This window comes from Garra rufa, chromosome 20, assembly GCF_049309525.1.
Source record: "Garra rufa chromosome 20, GarRuf1.0, whole genome shotgun sequence".
In the NCBI taxonomy this organism is placed as follows: Eukaryota; Metazoa; Chordata; class Actinopteri; order Cypriniformes; family Cyprinidae; genus Garra; species Garra rufa.
The window spans coordinates 18,367,332-18,386,531 of NC_133380.1; the positions used below are offsets into that span (position 1 = coordinate 18,367,332).

General features: G+C 34.3%; 1 protein-coding gene across 4 annotated transcripts in view; it reads right to left on the reverse strand.

Annotated features, from left to right (window-relative positions):
- Positions 1 to 15,912, reverse strand: part of nfasca (neurofascin homolog (chicken) a) — a 61,551-nt gene extending 45,639 nt beyond the window's left edge. For 3 of the 4 annotated variants that reach the window (XM_073826242.1, XM_073826240.1, XM_073826241.1), the window contains exons 1-4: positions 6,425 to 6,572; positions 4,646 to 4,768; positions 2,223 to 2,393; positions 1,869 to 1,916 (exon numbers count right to left, since the gene is read on the reverse strand). In XM_073826242.1, coding sequence (XP_073682343.1) covers positions 1,869 to 1,916; positions 2,223 to 2,393; positions 4,646 to 4,768; positions 6,425 to 6,557 — 475 coding nt within the window. In that variant the 5' untranslated portion in view covers positions 6,558 to 6,572. Of the gene's footprint in view, positions 1 to 1,868; positions 1,917 to 2,222; positions 2,394 to 4,645; positions 4,769 to 6,424; positions 6,616 to 7,583; positions 7,690 to 10,759; positions 10,778 to 15,818 lie in introns of those variants that run through there. The other variant, XM_073826239.1, reaches the window with a different exon arrangement.
- Between the last annotated feature and the right edge of the window lie 3,288 nt (positions 15,913 to 19,200).

Genomic DNA, 19,200 nt, shown 5'->3' on the forward strand with positions numbered 1-19,200 from the left:
AGCCATCAAGAACATGCTTGGGTCATATTTAACCCCAAAATCAATCTGTCTTTCTCTCTATCAATCTCTCTCTCTTTCGCTCTCTCTCTAAATTGTATAAATATATATATATATATATATATATATATATATATATATATATATATATATATATATATATATATATATATATATATATATATATATATATATATATATATAGGATCATTCATTAAAGAAACTGAAAGATTAATATACAATAATAAGACATAATATAATAATACAAATATTCAGTATTTAAATTGCTATGTATATACATCATTGTAGTTAATAAAATTAAAACAAATAATTTAATTCTGGTCATAATGCAATGAATAATGTGAGTACATGGTAGTTTATAAAATTTTACTTGTCATAATACAATGAACAAATGTTCACTACTGTACTGAGAATTTAGGGGATGTATGCAAAAATAAAATAAAATAAATAAATAATGAATTAAAATAAAATACAATTAATATATTAGAATAAAATAAAATAAAATAAATAATGTGAGTATATGGTAGTTAATAAAAATAGGATTTATGCAAAAATAAAATAAAAATAAATAAAATAAAATAAAATAATAAATAAAATAAAATGAAATAAATGAACACAATAAAATAAAATAAATGAATGAATAATATAAAATAATAAAATAAAATAATGCGAGTAGATGGTGGTTAATAAAAAAATAAAAATAAATTCTGGTTATAATACAGTGAACAAATGTTCACTACTGTAATGAGAATTTAGGGGATGTATGCAAAAATAAAATAAAATAAATGAATAATGAAATAAAATAAAATAAAATACAATTAATAAAATACAATAAAATAAAATAAAATAAATAATGTGAGTATATGGTAGTTAATAAAAATAGGATTTATGCAAAAATAAAATAAAAATAAACAAAATAAAATAAAATAAAATGAAATAAATGAACACAATAAAATAAAATAAATGAATGAATAATATAAAATAATAAAATAAAATAATGCGAGTAGATGGTAGTTAATAAAAAATAAAAATAAATTCTGGTCATAATACAATGAACAAATGTTCACTACTGTAATGAGAATTTAAGGGATTTATGCAACAATAAAATAAAATAATATAAAATAAAATATTTAAATAAATAAATGAATAAATGAATAAAATAAAATAAAAATAAATAAATAAAATACATGGTAGTTCATAAAAATTAAATAATAATAATTCAATTCTGGTCATAATACAATGAACAGATGTTTATTACTGTAATAGGAATTTAGGGATTTATGCAAAAATAAAATAAAATAAAATAAAAAAGTGTAGTAAAGTAAAACAACAAAACAAAAAAATAAATAAATAAAATAAAATAAAATGTGACATGTTTGATTTTGACCCATATTCTTCAGTTCAGTTTCAGCCTTAGGCCATATCCATGGATACATATGTGGGGGTTTGCACATGGTTATCATTGGATTATAGTTGCTGAAATATTAATGAGCACCTCTTGCCTCTTACCTAATCTCCTTACTTCCATTTCCATATCTCCATAATGAGCAATGTGATTAGGATAATTAAAGCAATTACAATCACAATTTGAAAACCCTTCGTTCAAACCATGAACAAATTTTACTGACCCCAAAACTGCGTAGACTCACATAATAAAAAACACAGCAAGTCACCTAAGCACTGTGTGGCAAATTCTACAGTCTATAAATACTATGTGGAACATTTTTCTTTACACAGTATATTATATAACAGACACACTATCTCTGCTTTTCCTGCTGCATGTGGTTAGAAACAGCAGCGCTAATTCGGTTAGTGTTAGTTTTACAGACGCGTACAGATGTGGAACTCACCACTATACAGATCAGTGGAGTTGAGAAACGTGTCATTATAAGGTTCCTCTGCGAATAAAGTTGCAGTTTTATCAACATACAAATGAAAAAAAATATATAAAACCCATTCAGTTACAACTAAAATGGAATGGAACAGTTCTGAAACAAAATGGAAGAAGGACAGTCTCTCAAACCTGATATTGTGATAGAAATCAATAATACGTTTTCAAATTAAAGTGCAAAAAGACAACTACGACAGATAAATACTGCAATACTCCCTCCTCACCACTAGATGGACCACAATATTCACATATTAAACCTTAGCAGCACATCAACATATCAAGTCATCCCGAATCATCAGAAATCAGCACTCACTTATTTGCACTTTAAGGGTGTAGGGGTTCTTCTGCTGAATGGTGTGTGTGAACTCGAAGCGAGCGTTGCAGCTGTAGTCGGTGTTGGCATCTTTAGCCCGAACATTGGAGAAGAACAAGTCACCGTTCAAGCCCATCGACACCCTCTTGTCCTGCATTATGGGCATAATGGCTGTGGGGGAAAAAGAGAAGAGAATCCAGACTCGTTTGTTCAACTTAATTTGACGTGCAATAGCCGACAGGCAACAGAAGAAATGATGCTCAAGATGAGTGTGGGAATCACACAGGCATTATTATCATCTTCTGGCCTGAAACATCACAAGAATCAGTAAACGTGTCACTCAGGGGAACGGAGCAGTGTGGAAGAGTATGGGATGAAGACGGGATGTTCTGCACTAATCAACATTGAGTCTGGATTTAATGATGTCTCTGGGCTTTCTGCACTAAATCGTGATCACGTGACATTCTAGTAATAAATATTATGTCATGTGCAAAGCAGTATCTTAAAGGTGAAGTAAGCTGTTTTTCCAATGTTAAAATATAGGGGTATGCAATATATTAGAAATATTAGTTGTTTTTTTTTGTATAGAGTACTTGTGCATGGTCATTTCACCTTATCTTAATTATATTTTTATTATTTGAAAAAAATGCTAATGATTTAATTATAATTTTAAATGTAAACTTTAGCAAATCCGAAGAATAAATATCATTTTTTCTTACTGTACATTACAGTGTTGTAGCATGTTAAGCTATTTAATTTTTAGTGTTTTATAAATAAAATAGTTTTTTGTTTGCCAATTCTGCAAAGTAAAAAATGTAATAAAAATAAAAAACATTAATAAACAATTTTGACAAAAAGGTGAAAATATAATAAAAATATAAAAATACAAATACAAATTAAATAAACCTTTAATAAATAATTATGACATTAATAACTATGACAAAATTACAAAGTTGAAAATATGATTAAATAACTAATTCTAAAATATGACATAAAAATGTGAAAACACTGTGGTGCTATCACAATATTTCTATGTATGCCAATTCTGAAATAAATAAAAAATAAAATAAAAACCTTAAATAAATAAATATGACAAATGACAGCTGAAAATATGATTAAAAACTAAAAATAAAAAGACATAAAAATGTGTCAACACTGTGGTGCTATCAAAATATTTCTTTGTTTGCCAGTTCTGTGAGAAGTAAAAATAATAAATAAATTAATAAAAACCTTTAATAAATAATTATGACATAAATAACTATGACAAAAAGTTGAAAATATGATAAAATGTCAAACATATGACATAAAAATGTGTAAACACTGTGGTGCTGTCAAAATATATCTTTGTTTCCTAATTCTGGAATAAGTTGAAAAAAAAAAGTAAATAACAAAAAAAACTTTTAAGAAATAATTATGACCTACATAACTGACAAAATGACAATGTTGAAAATATGATTTAAAAAAAAAAATAAAAAAATATACCAGGGTGCTATCAAAATATTTCTGTTTAAAAATTCTGCAATAAGTAAGAAAAAAATTCAAAAACCTTTATTAAATAATTCTGACATAAATATCTATGACAAAGTTGAAAATATGAAAAAAATAAAAAATAAATATGACAAAAATGTGTAAACAGCAGGGTGCTATCCAGATATTGCTTTGTTTGCCAATTCTGCATTACAGTAAGTATAAAAAAATAATTAAAACCTTCAATAAATAATTTTGACATAACTGTCAAAATGACAAAGTTGAAAATATGACAAAAAAAGTAAAAATATGACATAAAAATTTGTAAATACCAGGGTGCTATCAAAATATTTCTTTCATTGCCAATTCTGCAATACGTAAAAAACAAAAATATTGTGCTGGAAATTGGCTTCCATATGACAGAAAAATTGGGCAGGGTTATCTCTCTGTCTGACCAATAAACATGGAAGGGAGCGTTCCAATAAGTTCTTTGGAATGTGTTCATACTATGAAAGTAGCTAGAAATCACTTCTCTTTTAAGATCCATACAGTATCTTTAAGCCTTTTCATTATCACTGACACATTTTAAAGGAGCCATGACTCTATTGTCACATTGTGTGATCAGTGCTTTGTAGCGTGTGTCTATGCTGCATGATTCTGGGTCTTGTTGAAATGTGCCATGCTTGTTTCTGCTCTCTCAGCTTTTTGTCAGGTACTGTAGTGCAGATTCGCATACATGCACTAGCTCAGCACTAATGCAGTAACGGACACTGCTGTGCAAAGGACACAGACTGCAAGACTGAGAGAGACAGAAAGTAAAGGAAGTGAGAGGGAGATAAGAGGAAGAGGTAAAAGAGAGCATGAAGGTGATGACTGAATGACAACGCGATGGAAAGGAGGGTTAAGGTTAAAAAATGAGACACAATCAATCGCGGGAAGTGATGAGAAAAACTCACAGCTGTCCATCCAGAAGGTTTCAGGAGGGGGGAGACCAGGAGGAGGGTTGCAGGGCAGGACGAGTGATTCCCCCTCACGCACAACCACCGGCTCCAGAACCTCCTTCGGCCACAGCGGAGACTCTGAGCAATGGAGACAAGTTTACTAGATTAGGAAATATAACTCAATCTATGAGAGCTATTGCTTTTTTTATTGCATTCTGTGTGCGTGTTACTTTTAAAGAGATAGGTCACTCAAAAATGTCACTTTGTTGTTGTTCCAAAGCTGTATGACCTTCTTTGTTTTCTTTTTTGGAATCAAAACTATAATAAAGCTTCATAAATGTATCATAAAAGTAGTCCTTATGACACTATATCACGGTTTGTAATTTTGTATGGGAAACAAACCAAAATTTCAGACTGAAGATTCAAATGATGCCATTTTTAATGTCAATGCTTTCAAATTACACTGTTTTGTAACTAACTGACCCTTCGCAAAGAGCTTGACTGACAGGCAATCTGACCAATCATAATGCAGAATCCGCCATTTTGTCTGACAAACAAATCAGACAGGAGAGTAGATTAACTTCGGTGGACTGTGTATTGATGTTTATCCGTGGTTGAAACATAATATGTTCTGATGTTCATTCATGTTTATTTTGTGCTTTATTTGAAAATACAGTGATCTACAGTAAATACTACCAGTCTGTTCCTAAGATTTGAATTATACAAATAATATGGACAACTTTGCTGATACTTTTTTGTTGTTTTTTGTGTTCCATTGAAGAATAAAAGTCAGGTTCAAAGGGTCAACTATCTCTCTCAATTTCAGTCCGGCAGCATTTTATATAAGTTTAGATGCGATTACGTAATTAAGATTACGAGAGTAAAGTCATAGCATTGTGAGATTTGAGTTGAAATATTTTGAGAATTTTGAGAATCTTGAAGTGTTCCCTTTTTTTCCCAAAATATTAAGACTTTATTCTCATTCGCAATGGCTTTATTTTTGTATTGCTACAACTTTTTTGTGTTATTATCAAAATATAAAAACTTTCATCTTTCACAGCTATGACTTTATTTTCAGAATATTGAAAATGACTTTATAAAATGACTGCTGTTCTTCAAAAAAAAAAAAAAAAAAAAACTTCAGGTCCCGCAAATTCTTTGTTTTTTCAGCATTTTTGTGTATTTTAACCCTTTTCAACAATGACTGTATGATTTTAAGATCCATCTTTTCACACTGAGGACAACTCAGGGACTCTTATGCAATTATTACAGAAGGGTCAAACGCTCACTGATGCTCCAGAAGTAAAAACGATGCATTAAGAGCTGGGAGGTGAAAACTTTTGAACAGAATGGAGATGTGTAATAGATAGATTCAAAATAGATCTCAAAATCATACAATCGTTGTTGGAAAGGGTTCAAATACAAAAAAATGCTGGAAAACCAAAGATTTTGTGGGACCTGAAGGATTTTTCTGAAGAACAACTGGTAGTTTAACTGTTCAGGACAAACAAGGGACTCACAAACAACTATCACTAAACAAAACAAAGAGAAATATCTTATTCGGGTCAGTACTAAGTAAACAATTACATGCATATTGTATGATCCCTCTTATTTTGGTCAAATAGTTAACATTTTGCAGATTCTGAAAGGGGGATGTAAACTTTTGACCTCAACTGTAACATGATGTTGAGTGAATGATGAAAGAATCTACATTTTGGGTAAACTATTTCATTACAGACAGTTTGCATGTTGTGTACATGTTGTGCTTTGACATTACACTAAACCAGCCCTCACTTGACACTCGTAGTAGGATTTTGTTGGAAATCGCAGTGCCAAAATCATTGGAGGCGAAGCACTGGTATTCTCCTTCATATTCTTCCGGCCTTCCGCCACTTTTGATCTCCAGTGTTCCGGAACGACTCCGCATGGTCACCCGTGGGTCCTTCCCAACATTGAAGAACTTCCCATTCCGCCGCCATTGAAACCTGTACAGACCAGTAACAAATTGGATGTGAGCCAACATGAAGCTTTTTATGTAATAGGTTCATTGTTGGAGCTTTTTAATAAGGCTCAGCATGAGAAACTCAGCTATTTTCTAAATGCACGTTACTGATCTTACTTTGAATAATTCATCAGTGTATATGACTCATTTTTTTGACTTTCAGTCTTCCGGTGAAATGACAGACTTCTCTCTGGTCACGTATGATGGACTTGTCCAATCATTTTGTTCTCATAAACCTGCCCTTTCTCTTACAACCCCCTGAAAGCTCACATTCAGATCTGCCTTTGTCCAATGAACAACCGATGGACAGAACCAATCCCTTGTTCTACATTTTTTTTCAATAATCCGATTAACTTAGATATGTGTCAGAATTGAAATAAAAGATCTGTCGACACTTCTGTCTGATTGTGATTACAAACTTGAAGGATTGCGTGCTTGGAGTTGACTGGGTGCTATCCACTAACCTACTGGATATTCTGTGTGCGTGAACACTAAACTAAACGTATTATTAGACCACAATGGATTTGCGGACCGGCCTGAGTGGAAGGTTTTGTAAAGCCCAACAGACTACCAAACAAAAAACAGGCTCTCTGAATGGCCACACTGTGTTGAGCTGGTCAGGCCTGCTTTTCACAAACAAACACAAAGGACTGGAGCCAGAGTGAGTGCCCCTGCATATCTGATGGCATGAGAAGGGTACAAGAGGGAGGGAGGGTGGACAAAGCTGGCAGTGCCACTGTCAGGTTGGGGCATTGGGTGTCACTCTCACAAAGATTTGCCGAGACTAATGGACGTCAGGTTTAATTAGAGAGCGAAAGTAGAGGAAGAACGAGAGACAGAGAAGTGGACGTATACAGTAAGAGGTTGCTGACAAACTGGAAATGTAAAAGTGGTGAGAGATAACAAAAAGGACGAGAAGGCACAGAAAAAAAGGGTTTCATCTATTCTCACGTTGGCACTGGGGTCCCCTTGGCTTCGCATTCAATGATGATGTTATCTCTGGGGTCCACAATGTAGTCCTTTAGTGACTGCTTCACAATGGTGGGGGGCTGTTTCACTGTGGAGGGAGGGACAAAGAGAGAGTCTTATCTCAGCAGCATGGAGAAAGAACACTTAACTCAATGTTATGTATACAAATGCAAGCGCTGCATTTCTTGAAAAACGGTTGTTACATTTACTCTCATGGTAACATACAGTACAAAATCGATAGAAAAGACATCATAAATCACTTATTCTTTGTTAACTACATATGTATAATGATAAATTATTTGCCCCATTATGTTATTATGCTATCAACTAGCAACAGTTTTGGGGAGAACAGTCAAACCAACATTTATTCAGACACCTTCAATTGTAATAAAATATGACAAGAACTCAGTTAAACTGTGCCAGAACAAATTTATATTGATAAAATAAAGAAAGTCTTTATTTTTACTGTGAGCTACAAGGTGTTAATCAATGTTATATGCTTTTGTTGAAACAATCATTATTATTTATTTAACTTGAAAAAACAAAACAAAACATATTTAACAGTGGAACTTCTGGTGAAAAAGTACACTACCAGTCAAAAGTTTCTGAACAGTAAGATTTTTAAGTCTCTTCTGCTCACCAAGCATGCATTTATTTGATCCAAAGTACGGAAAAAAACAGTAAAAATGAAATACCTTTACTATTTTAAAAAACTGTTTTCTATTGTAATATATTTTAAAATGTAATTTATTCCTGTGATTTCAAAGCCGAATTTTAGCATCATTACTCCAGTCACATGATCCTTCAGAAATCATTGTAATATTCTGATTTGCTGCTCAAAAAAAATGTTTTTTTTTTTTTTTTAGGTTTCTTGATGAATAGAAAGTTCAGAAGAACAGCATTTATCTGAAACACACTGCAAATAAAAGCTAATTATACATAGTATTTTGTCTTGTTTTTAGTCAAAATATTTAAAAAATCTTAAATTAAGATGTATTTACTAGATAAACACAAGGACACAATATATTTAGTCTTGTTTTAAGCAAAATGCACTTAATTTTTTCCCCTGGAAACAAGTAAAATTATCTGCCAGTGGGGTAAGTAAAGTATTCCTGAATCAAGAGTATTTTACTTACCCCACTGGCAGATAATTTTACTTACACTGTAAAAAGTTTTCACCAGTTTCAACTTAAAAACTTAAGTTTAGCAGCTGCCTTAAGATCTTAAGTTAAATCAACTTAAATCATTTAAACTCACAAGTTATATCAACTCATTTTTATTGTAATAAGTTAAAATGACTTGTAGTTTTAAGCTGATTTGACTTAAAAACTTAAGGCAGCTGCCGAACTTAGATTTTTAAGTTGAATCTTTTAACAGTGTACTTTAAGCAAACTGCCCTTATCTAGAATATAAAACTGCTTATCTAGTAAATCCATCTTAATTTAAGAATTTTTAGATATTTTGACTAGAAACAAGACAAAAATACTAAGATAAGCCTTTTTTTTGCCAGTCCTTTGTAACATTATAAATGTCTTTTTCATCACTTTTGATCAATTTAAAGCATTCTTGCTAAAAAAAAGTATTAATTTCTATAATGTCTCCTTTTTGCTGTATTTTAAATCAAATAAATGCAGGCTTGGTGAGCAGAAGAGACTTCTTTAAAAAGCATTAAAATTTGTGACTGGAAGTGTGCATTACACATAATTCTGTAGAGACATCTCAACCACTCAGAGCATCATGACAAGCAAATACATTTTTAAAAATCGTCCTTGATAGTGCTTTGAGGGGTAGATTTTTCTCTAATAAAAGAGTCTTTTTGGCTTTTCAAATTTTGTTTTACTGTAAGTCATAGTTTGTAATGCTATGATTCACCTTGTAGCTGGTTGGTTTGGTTAATGACTGATATCTCTTTCACAAAGACTTTATTTTAAAGATCTCTATGGAAAAAAAACCCACTATTGCACTCTATTGCATTCCACCAAATTGTAGCTATATGCCTGTATGTTCACTGAATTAAACTCATTCAACTTGATACACGATTAGCCACAAGATTCCTGCCTGCTCTACCAGTGTTGTTTTCGTCAACGATGACGATGACGAAATCATTTCGTTGACGCCACTTTTTTTCATGACGATAACGAGACGATGACGAGATAAAAATGGCTCGTTGATGACTAAAACATGACGAGACGTGTGTGAGTTTTCGTTGACGAGACGAGAATAGACGAAAATGTTAGTGGGTGGTCCGTCAGACGTTTAAAATGCATGACATTTCTGCTTATTGTGCATGCCAATTAAAATCTAAAACGTATCTGCCGCTATGGCAAGCCGTTTTAGCATTAAATACTCTTTGCCATTATTGTATGGCAAGCCGTTTTAGCATTCCATCCTTGTTTGTCTTTTATGTTTTAAAACATTCCTTCATTATTGTAATTATTGGTGAAAATAGTCGATCCGGAAGCTCACATTGTGTTGAACTATAGATCTGCTATTTTCAGAACTTACAAGTGACACTACCCAACAGCAAAATACTTACTGACCTACATTAATTTGTTAAAAGACTACTTTTTCTCCTTTTTTGACTAAAACTAGACTAAAACCTTTTTGACTTTTCGTCGACTAAAACTAGACTAAAACCTTTTTGACTTTTCGTCGACTAAAATTGGACTAAAACTATCACATATAGAAGTGACTAAAATTTGACTAAAACTAATAAGCATTTTAGTCCAAAAGACTAAGACTAAGACTAAATCTAAGATGGTTGTCAAAAACAACACTGTGCTCTACTTCTAGCTGGCTCAGAACTGTGGGTATTCTGCCACGGCTAACAAACCCCTGAAGTAATCCTTCCCTTTCAAAGACATGGCCTGCCAAAAAGACATGCTCTTGGGCTTACATTAGAATATTAATCAGCTTTAATAAATGATAGACTTTATAATTTATCTACAGTAGCACAGTGAACTTATGTGAGCTCTCTCGAGACTGTTTGAGGGTCTTTTCAATGTTTTTTTTCTGGTCTGTAGTGGCTCTAATTGTAGCAGCAATGCAGTAATAACTCTGTTCTTTAGATTTCGGATGTGATAAGTTTGGCTTTAAGCTCTATTAAAACCAGCCGCTGATTTAATGAACAAGTTAATCCGTGTTAATGAAGCACTTACGCTCTTGCTGGATCTTTGCTGTTAGTTCCAAGGAAGGGCGGATGGAGAGAAAAACAGTTTAATTGTGTTAATAGTTAACAGAGAGTGAGGAAACATGGCTATGGTGATGACAGCAATTAAAACATTTACATTAATGTATTAAAACTGCTACTAAACTACTGTTATAAGACAAGACAAAAAGATTCATTTTAGTTAATGGCTGCTAACATAATAACATCAAAATAGCAACCAAACAAATAAACCTACCTGTTATTGGGCCGCCAGATGAATGAAGCGGAGAGAAAAAACAGAGAGGGGAAATTAATTTTAAGACAGAAGAACACATCAAAAATACATCACTGTCACATTAGCAAATCATAATCGGTGCATTTGTCTTCCCCATATGGCAGCATGTTTAATCTTCGACTGTCTTTCTTCGTCAGTCTGTTAAAGTGGCAGGCCTTGCAGGGGGTTTCTCACATTCGATAATAACCTCGATCAATGTGATGTATGTTCTTAGAAGTCAGAAATTGCTTTTGCGAATGTGCTTTGCTAATTAAAGGAATATGACCTTCATCCTTAGGTTATAGTACCAGAAAGCATCCGTGTGTCTGTTGTGCTTTTCATCGGATAGCGACAGGTGCATCTCTGGCTGTGTGCCATTCATCATCTGACATCAATCATAGCACATAAGCAAGGTCACAGGGGGATGGGACGTCATGAGCAACATACTGTATGTGTTAGTGTGTGTGAGCGCATGTGTAAGGTCAGCTGGGAGCCGATGACAACCCTCGTCAATGGAAATCACATTTGGGGAGGGGGGCGATATTGGGAGTGAAGGATCATTAGGGAGATAATGGAGACATGCTCAAAGTAAAATCTCAAGTTTAATTTATCTTTCAGATCAGAGGTGTTCTGCAGGGGGTCTGACGATTATTGTTTGGACATGATGACGTTTATTCATATTAGCTTAAATCGAACCTAAAAAACAAATGTTCTCTAGGGAAATAAAATCTCTCAACTAATGCTGTACTACATTACTATAATATTGAATTAATATATGGTGCATATATTTAGAGAAAAGCTTCATTTTTCTAGCTGACTAACGAGTTCATGGTCACCAAATGTGTTTCAGAGGTAAATGTGACATTACGTGACACTGTTTACAAGCTGTTATATTGAGGTCTTTCCACGGTTGAAACACTGATTGAGCGATTACATGCGAAAGGATACTACAGAAGGCAATTTCCACCACTGAATAAAAAATTAATGTAATTGCGACTTTTTTTCTCACAATTAGAGTTTATATCACAATCCTGACTTTTTCTTGCAGTTTTAAATTAATTTTTCAAAATGTAAATTTTTTTTCGAGATATAAACTCACAATTGCAAGTTCTAAAGTCAGATTTGCGAGATATAGCCACAATTATGACTTTTTTCTCAGAACTGCATAATATATAAACTCACAATTGAAAGAAATTAAGTTTATTTCTCGCAATTCAGACTTTTTTCTCCGAATTGTAAGAAATAAACATGCGAATGCAAGAAGTAAAGTCAGAATTGCAAGATAAAAACTCAAGATTCTGACTTTTTGTCTCACAATTGCGAGTTTGTATCTCACAGTTCTGACTTTTCCTTGCAATTTTGAGTTTATTTCTCACAATTCAGACTTTTTCGTCAGTATTGTGAGATATAAACTCCCAGTTGCAAGAAATAAAGTCAGAACTGCGAGATTAAAACCTTTTTTTCGAAATTGCGAGTTTGTATCTCACAGTTCTGACTTTTTCTTTTGTCTTTTTCTGAGTTTATTTCTAGCAATTCAGACTTTTTTCTCAAAACTGTGAGATATAAACTTGCAATTGCAAGAAAAAAAGTCAGAATTGCGAGATAAGAACTCAAGATTCTGACTTTTTCTTGTAATTGGGAGTTTGTCTTACAATTCTGACTTATTCTCATAATTTTGAGTTTATTTCTCGCAATTCAGACCTTTTGCCCAGAATTGTAAGATATAATCTCATAATTGTGAGCTCTAAAGTCAAAATTGTGACATATAAAGCCACAATTCTGACTATTTTTCTCAAAGTTGTGTAATATAAACTCACAACTGCAAGAAATAAACCTCGAAATTGCAAGAAAAAAGTCAGAATTGCAAGATAAAAACTTGCGATTCTGACCTTTTTCTTGTAATTGCTAATTTGTATATCACAATTCTGACTTTTTCTCATAATTTCGAGTTTATTTCTTGCAATTCAGACTTTTTTCTTAGAATCGTGAGATATAAACTCGCAATTGCGAGCTATAAAGTCATACTCACAATTGCGAGTTCTAAGATTAGAATTGCGACATTAAGTCACAATTATATTTTCTCAGAATTTTATGATATAAACTCACAAATTTACAATTCTGACTTTTTTCTTGCAATTTTGAGTTTGAGTTTAAGTTACTTCTTGCAATTTAGACTTTTTTTCTCAGAATTGTGAAATATAAACTCGCAACTATGAGTTATAAAGTCCAATTTTTAGGAAAAAAGAGACTGACATGTTCTCAGAATTGTGAGTTTCTATCTCAAAATCCTGAGAAAAAAGTCAGATATTATACTATATGCAGACCATATACTATACGTATATACTGTAAACATATGTAATTGCTCCGTCCCTCTATCCAAACAGGGGTCATTGGTCTTTGAAATGCTTTTGGTGGTGCGTGTAATATGGAGTATAAGTATACAAAAGAAGACACAACACAGTCACTAATAGTGTGATCAGATGCTTGTCATTTCCCAGTAGCCCCTGCTGCTGAATACATTCAGAGAGGTCAAGAGGTCAGAGGGGTATTATGAAGTGCTCAGGGACAGGATCAGTGCTCCAATCTTCTCTATCTACACAGATCAATAGAGATTCACACAGACGGGCCTGTAGTGAAAGCTGGAGACGGGGGGGAGATGATGCAAAAGACAGAATGCAAGAATAAGAGAAAATGAGAAAAAAGAGAAAGGAAAAGCGAACGACGACGCCTTGGGAATACAGGCGGAGAAGGGGAGCTGGGGAGGTGCTGACAGCCCCTGGTCAGACTGAATCTCTCTCTATTGTTAAGATGGTGAGCGCTCAGCGCCGCTGGGGTGTCTCGCTCTGTATGAGCTTTCAAATCATTTTTCATAAGGGTTTAAGCCAAACCTGGATAGCTATTATTAGAAGGAAACTGAAAAAAATGAAGGAGTAAAACAAATACGGTTTGACAACAGAAGGCGGAGAGGATTTATTGGTTTCTTTGTTTAAAATTCAGTTCGGATACAATGGTCTTTTTCTCATTTATTACAGTAAAATGTGCAAAAATAATATTTTCAAATTTGCTAGGTGACTAATCGGTCTGAAGTGGAATTATTGACTGCCAAGAGATCATGAAACCATTGAGATTATATTTTGTGATGTCCAATCTAAAATCTGAATCAAGAAACAAAACCAGTTGAGAGGCACTATTATAATTTAGGGTGGTGCTCACAATTCTGACTTTTTCTCGCAATTTCGAGTTTATTTTTTAGCAATTCAGACTTTTTTGTGAGAAATAATCTCACAGTTGCAGGAAATAAAGCCAGAATTGCGAGATATAAACTTGCAATTGCAAGAAAAAAAGTCAGAATTGAAGATTCTGACTTTTTCTCGCAATTTTGAGTTTATTTCTCGCAATTCAGGCTTTTTTCTCTCAATTGTGAGTTTGTATCTTCCAATTCTTAATTTTTCTCGCAATTTCGAATTATTTCTAGCAATTCAGACTTTTTTGTGAGAAATAATCTCACAGTTGCAGGAAATAAAGCCAGAATTGCGAGATATAAACTTGCAATTGCAAGAAAAAAAGTCAGAATTGCAAGATAAAAACTCAAGATTCTGACTTTTTCTTGCAATTTCGAGTTGATTTCTAGCAATTCAGATTTTTTTTTTTTGAGATATAAACTCACAGTTGCAAGTAATAAAGCCAGAATTATATAAATAAGTCAGAATTGCAAGATAAAAACTCAAGATTCTGACTTTTACTCGCAATTTCGAATTTATTTTTTTAGCAATTCAGACTTTTTTCTCAGAATTGTAAGATATAAACTCACAGTTGCAAGAAATAAAGCCCGAATTGTGAGATATAAACTCACAATTGCAAGAAATAAAGTCAGAATTGCAAGATAAAAACTCAAGATTCTGACTTTTTTCTCGCAATTGCAAGTTTGTATCTCACAATTCGGACTTTTTCTCAGAATTGTGAAATATAATCACGCAATTGCTAGAAATAAAGTCAGAATTGCGAGATATACAGTCACAAATGAAAGTTAGAATTGTGAGATATGAGAGTTAGAATTGAGAGGCACTATTATAATTTAGAGTGATGCTGTGTTGTTGTTTCTGAAAATACGCCCCATAATATAGCTTAGTCTGTTTATGAAAGCTTGTTTAATAACTTGATCCTCACATGAAAATGTTGTATATTGAATAATTTGTATATTGATGTCACATCTGTTATTTAATGCATAAAGGCAGAACAACAACCCCATTAAATTCTCAAAGAGTGGTTTGAAAAGCTCATCAAAACACGCATTAGCGCAGAGTATATAATTTATGTTGCGAGTTGAAGTGGCACACGATGCAGGTCTGAATATGTGTGTGTGTGTTTGTGCGTGAGGGGGGTTGGGATTGTGATTCTCAGTCCCCTTGTGTATACTATAAAAAGACTTTAATTCAACACTACTGGGAAAAAATGTATGTACTTTGATATACTAAAGGGTTACTTCAACCCAAAAATGAAAATTACTCACCCTCATGTCGTTCCAGAGAGAAGAAATTGTTGAATAAAGTCATTATTTTTGTTTTCTTTTATCAATGTCCTTACTACCTTTTCTAGACCTATCTAGGCCCAACGTATCAGTTGCGTTGCTGTGTTGCTGTCTATGCAGGGACAGATAGCTTTCGAATTTCATCAAAGTGTTTCGAAGATGAACAGGTTTGCAACATGAGGGTGAGTAATTAATGACAGAATTTGCATTGTTGGGTGAACTAGCCCTTTAATTCCATTACGATTTATGATTTCAATGATGACTTACGGTCCAGTGGGACTTCGATTGGAGCCACCACCTTTGATAGCAGCAAGATAATTGACAACACTGCCAGTGCCGCCCACCGCTCCTGCGTCCACATCTCTCTTCTCCGATTGGCTGACCCCTCCCGTCCCAGCTCCCTACTGATTTACTTGCACACTTTTAGCTGCCCTGTATGACCTGTGAAAAGAAAGATATGCTTATTAAGGAACTTACTCAACATTACTGTGACATTTACTGTAGAAGGTGCCACTGGCCTTCCAAAAAGGACTCGTCATATAGGCTTCTATTTATTCACATTTTGTTTCAATGCTAAAAAACACAATTTTAAGTGTGTACTACATGCCTTCACGAGTAATGCAGGCGTGGGCTGTGCATGTGTGGAGGTTTTCAGCTGGCCTACATTTGCAGTTGACACTAGCATTCCCTGGAGCCAATGGCCCTCTTACAGATGAATGCGGCATCAGTGCATCACCACACCTACACAACACCATACAAACCTTCTAAACCAGGAGGAAAGGACTTGTCAGGGACAGAGGGCAGAGAACCCCAAAATGGAGAACAGGGTTGTTAAACAAACCACTGAGGTCTGGTAGCAGACATTAACATCTCTGGCTTTAGCTGTATGCTCTAGGAGCTCCGTGTCTATGCACTGGTACATCTGTCAAATCCTGCCTTCATAAAACTGACAGTCTCTCCACACTTTTTCCTACGCTCTCTCACGTCGCCTTGAATAGCAACACACACACACACACATACTCTGGAGGTCAGTGACAAACTCTTCCCTCCAGATACCATCTAGTTGGAATAGTTGATCTTAGAGTCATTATGTAAATGAGCAGCCGTGGCTCTGTAATTCACATGCCTCGGGTGGTCTGGCTAGCAGGACCCTTTGTTATATGGAAAAATTGCAATTTCAGAATCAGTGGTTGGAGCCTTTCTCTCTCCGCTCTATTGAACACAATACATGTGGACAGATGATTTTCCAGCATTCTGCTCTTTGGGTTTGTTGCTCGATTAATTAGATATTATAAACTGTACGTTCCGTCAGTTCAAAGTGTGAAATGTATTAAACAGATGGAAAAATGAGAGCTGGATCAAGTGCAAAATTCTTTCTTCACACTGATGTGATCATTATCAAATATCCACACACAAACCATCTGCTGCATGGGTTCAAAGAAGCTCATCTTCCCCAGGGGAAGACAACACATGCCACCTCTTCATGCCATTCAGTCAAGAAGGGCTAAAACTGATTGTAACATGAAATGTGCTGGACAACTGGGTGTGACTATACATGTCGATGTCAAAATGACTGGAACAGCCAATCAAATCAAAGAAGGCGGACTTTACTGTTCACAGAAGCCAAACACGAATTGACCCTTCACAAACCGCTTTATTGACAGGTGATCTGACCAGTCCTAATACCAAATCTGCCATTTTGTCCGACAAACAAATCAAAAAATTAGAGTAGATTTATCTTCGGTGGACTTAAACTTGAAAAAAATGTATGTTTTATCATCTTTTAGGTGGTTGAAATAAAATACATTCTGATGTTTATTCATGTTTATTTCATGCTTTAAGTAAACAAGCAAAAACGATCAGTTCACATCTAATAAGTTGATCTAATAAGGCAATACAGTGATCTGTCATGACACATTAAGGAGCCACAAAACAGTATTTATTGTCTGAATTAAAAAAAAGACAACATTTTAAAGCTAAAACTTTGTTTGTTGTAAGTAGGGTCAATTACAGCACAAAAAAGTATGTAGGAAAACATTTATTATTTGACAACTGTTTAGCAATAAAAATATTAAACTAATGTCAGTTTTGAATTCAAACTATGGTATAGGTTATAGTTTACGCAAATCATGTAATTCACAACTGAATTGGACCTTTCAAACTATATTAACAGAGCCAGTCGATCATTTTAGGTATACCCCCCAAACATTGGTTCTGTCCAATGTTCAAGACACTGTTACGGCATTAGTGCGGTCACATAAAAAAGATCCATTGTTAATAGTGTAGCTATGAATTAAGCAGTTAGTTAGCAGTTTATATGGCGAATTTCAGTGACCAACTTAAACCTGTTGCAAAAATCTGTGTGAGGAAATTTTTCGTCCTTATTAAAAACTTTGGAATGCACAGATTACTATTGCAACGACTGGATTTCAAGTGCCGACTCTCGCCAAGAGATGGCAAGTGTGACTATACCTTGTGTATTTTAACTAGGGCTGTCCCCGAATAGTCGAAGATTCGATGCATCGATATGCGGAGCCTGATTCGACCACCGATCTCACAGTCGAATCTTCGCGGGTGAAACGAGCATCATACCATTTTGCCAATATGGGGGTGCTCAATGTCTAATTGCACACAGAACTACTGGTTTTGTACGGTTATATTAAGTTATATACAGCCTTTGATTATGATAATGCAGTAAAAACAAAAGTGAAAAGAAAGAAGCGTTCAGTAAATATTTTTAACGTGTTTGTGAATAATTCCAACCACCCCTGTGACAAATTTAATTTTCACTTTCTCTGATGCATGACGAGATGAGGACCATCTTGACGCGTTTTTGCAGTTGGAGGCGCCTCTTTTGAATGGTTTTCTGTTGGCAGTGAGCGTTCTGTGCCCTGTTTATGCGCCCCCGGCTGCTGCGCCTCGCGTTTTGCAGGAGCGCTCTGAGCGCCTGAAGTTGAAAAAAAAAAATCAACTCTGAGCGGAAAAACACCCAACGTCATTCGCGTTCTTTTCCATTGTCCAATCGAATGAATGGAGATGCGGGTCTTCTGTTGTGATGGCGAAAGTTTACCGTTGCTTAAAAAGTCCGGAGACTGCAAGAAATGGAGGAGAAACCTTTGGTGTCTATCGTGGGTAACCCGGAGCTGTATTATTTAGGGTTTCTGCTAATATGACAGTTTACTTAACAGCAAAAAACTAAGTTAGAGCGCTCGCGCTATAATCCTTTGAATTGACTGACAGGACAGCTGTTTTGGTCGTTGCTTAGCAACATAAAAAAAACCGCAGCACACTGCTCTTTCATTAAAAGTCACCAAAAAAGGCAGTGCTGTGCGCCTCGCGTTTTTAGAACTAAAAGACGCGTTCTGTGTTTTTATTTAAACCTAAATAAGTTTGTCTGTCAGTTGGCAGGCAGTTTTGGTCGCTTATAAAATAAAATAAAAATAGTTTTACCCTCCTGCTGACTATAGTGTCGTGCCCCTCCCAACCCATTCACACACGCACATAAGATGATTCGACTATCGGTCGACTATAGAAAGATTCGAAAATTCTGATTCGACTATGAAAATTCATAGTCGGGGACAGCCCTAATTTTAACTATAGACATGTTGGCAACAACTAACTGTACTAAAAAGTAGGTGATGCTTTACAT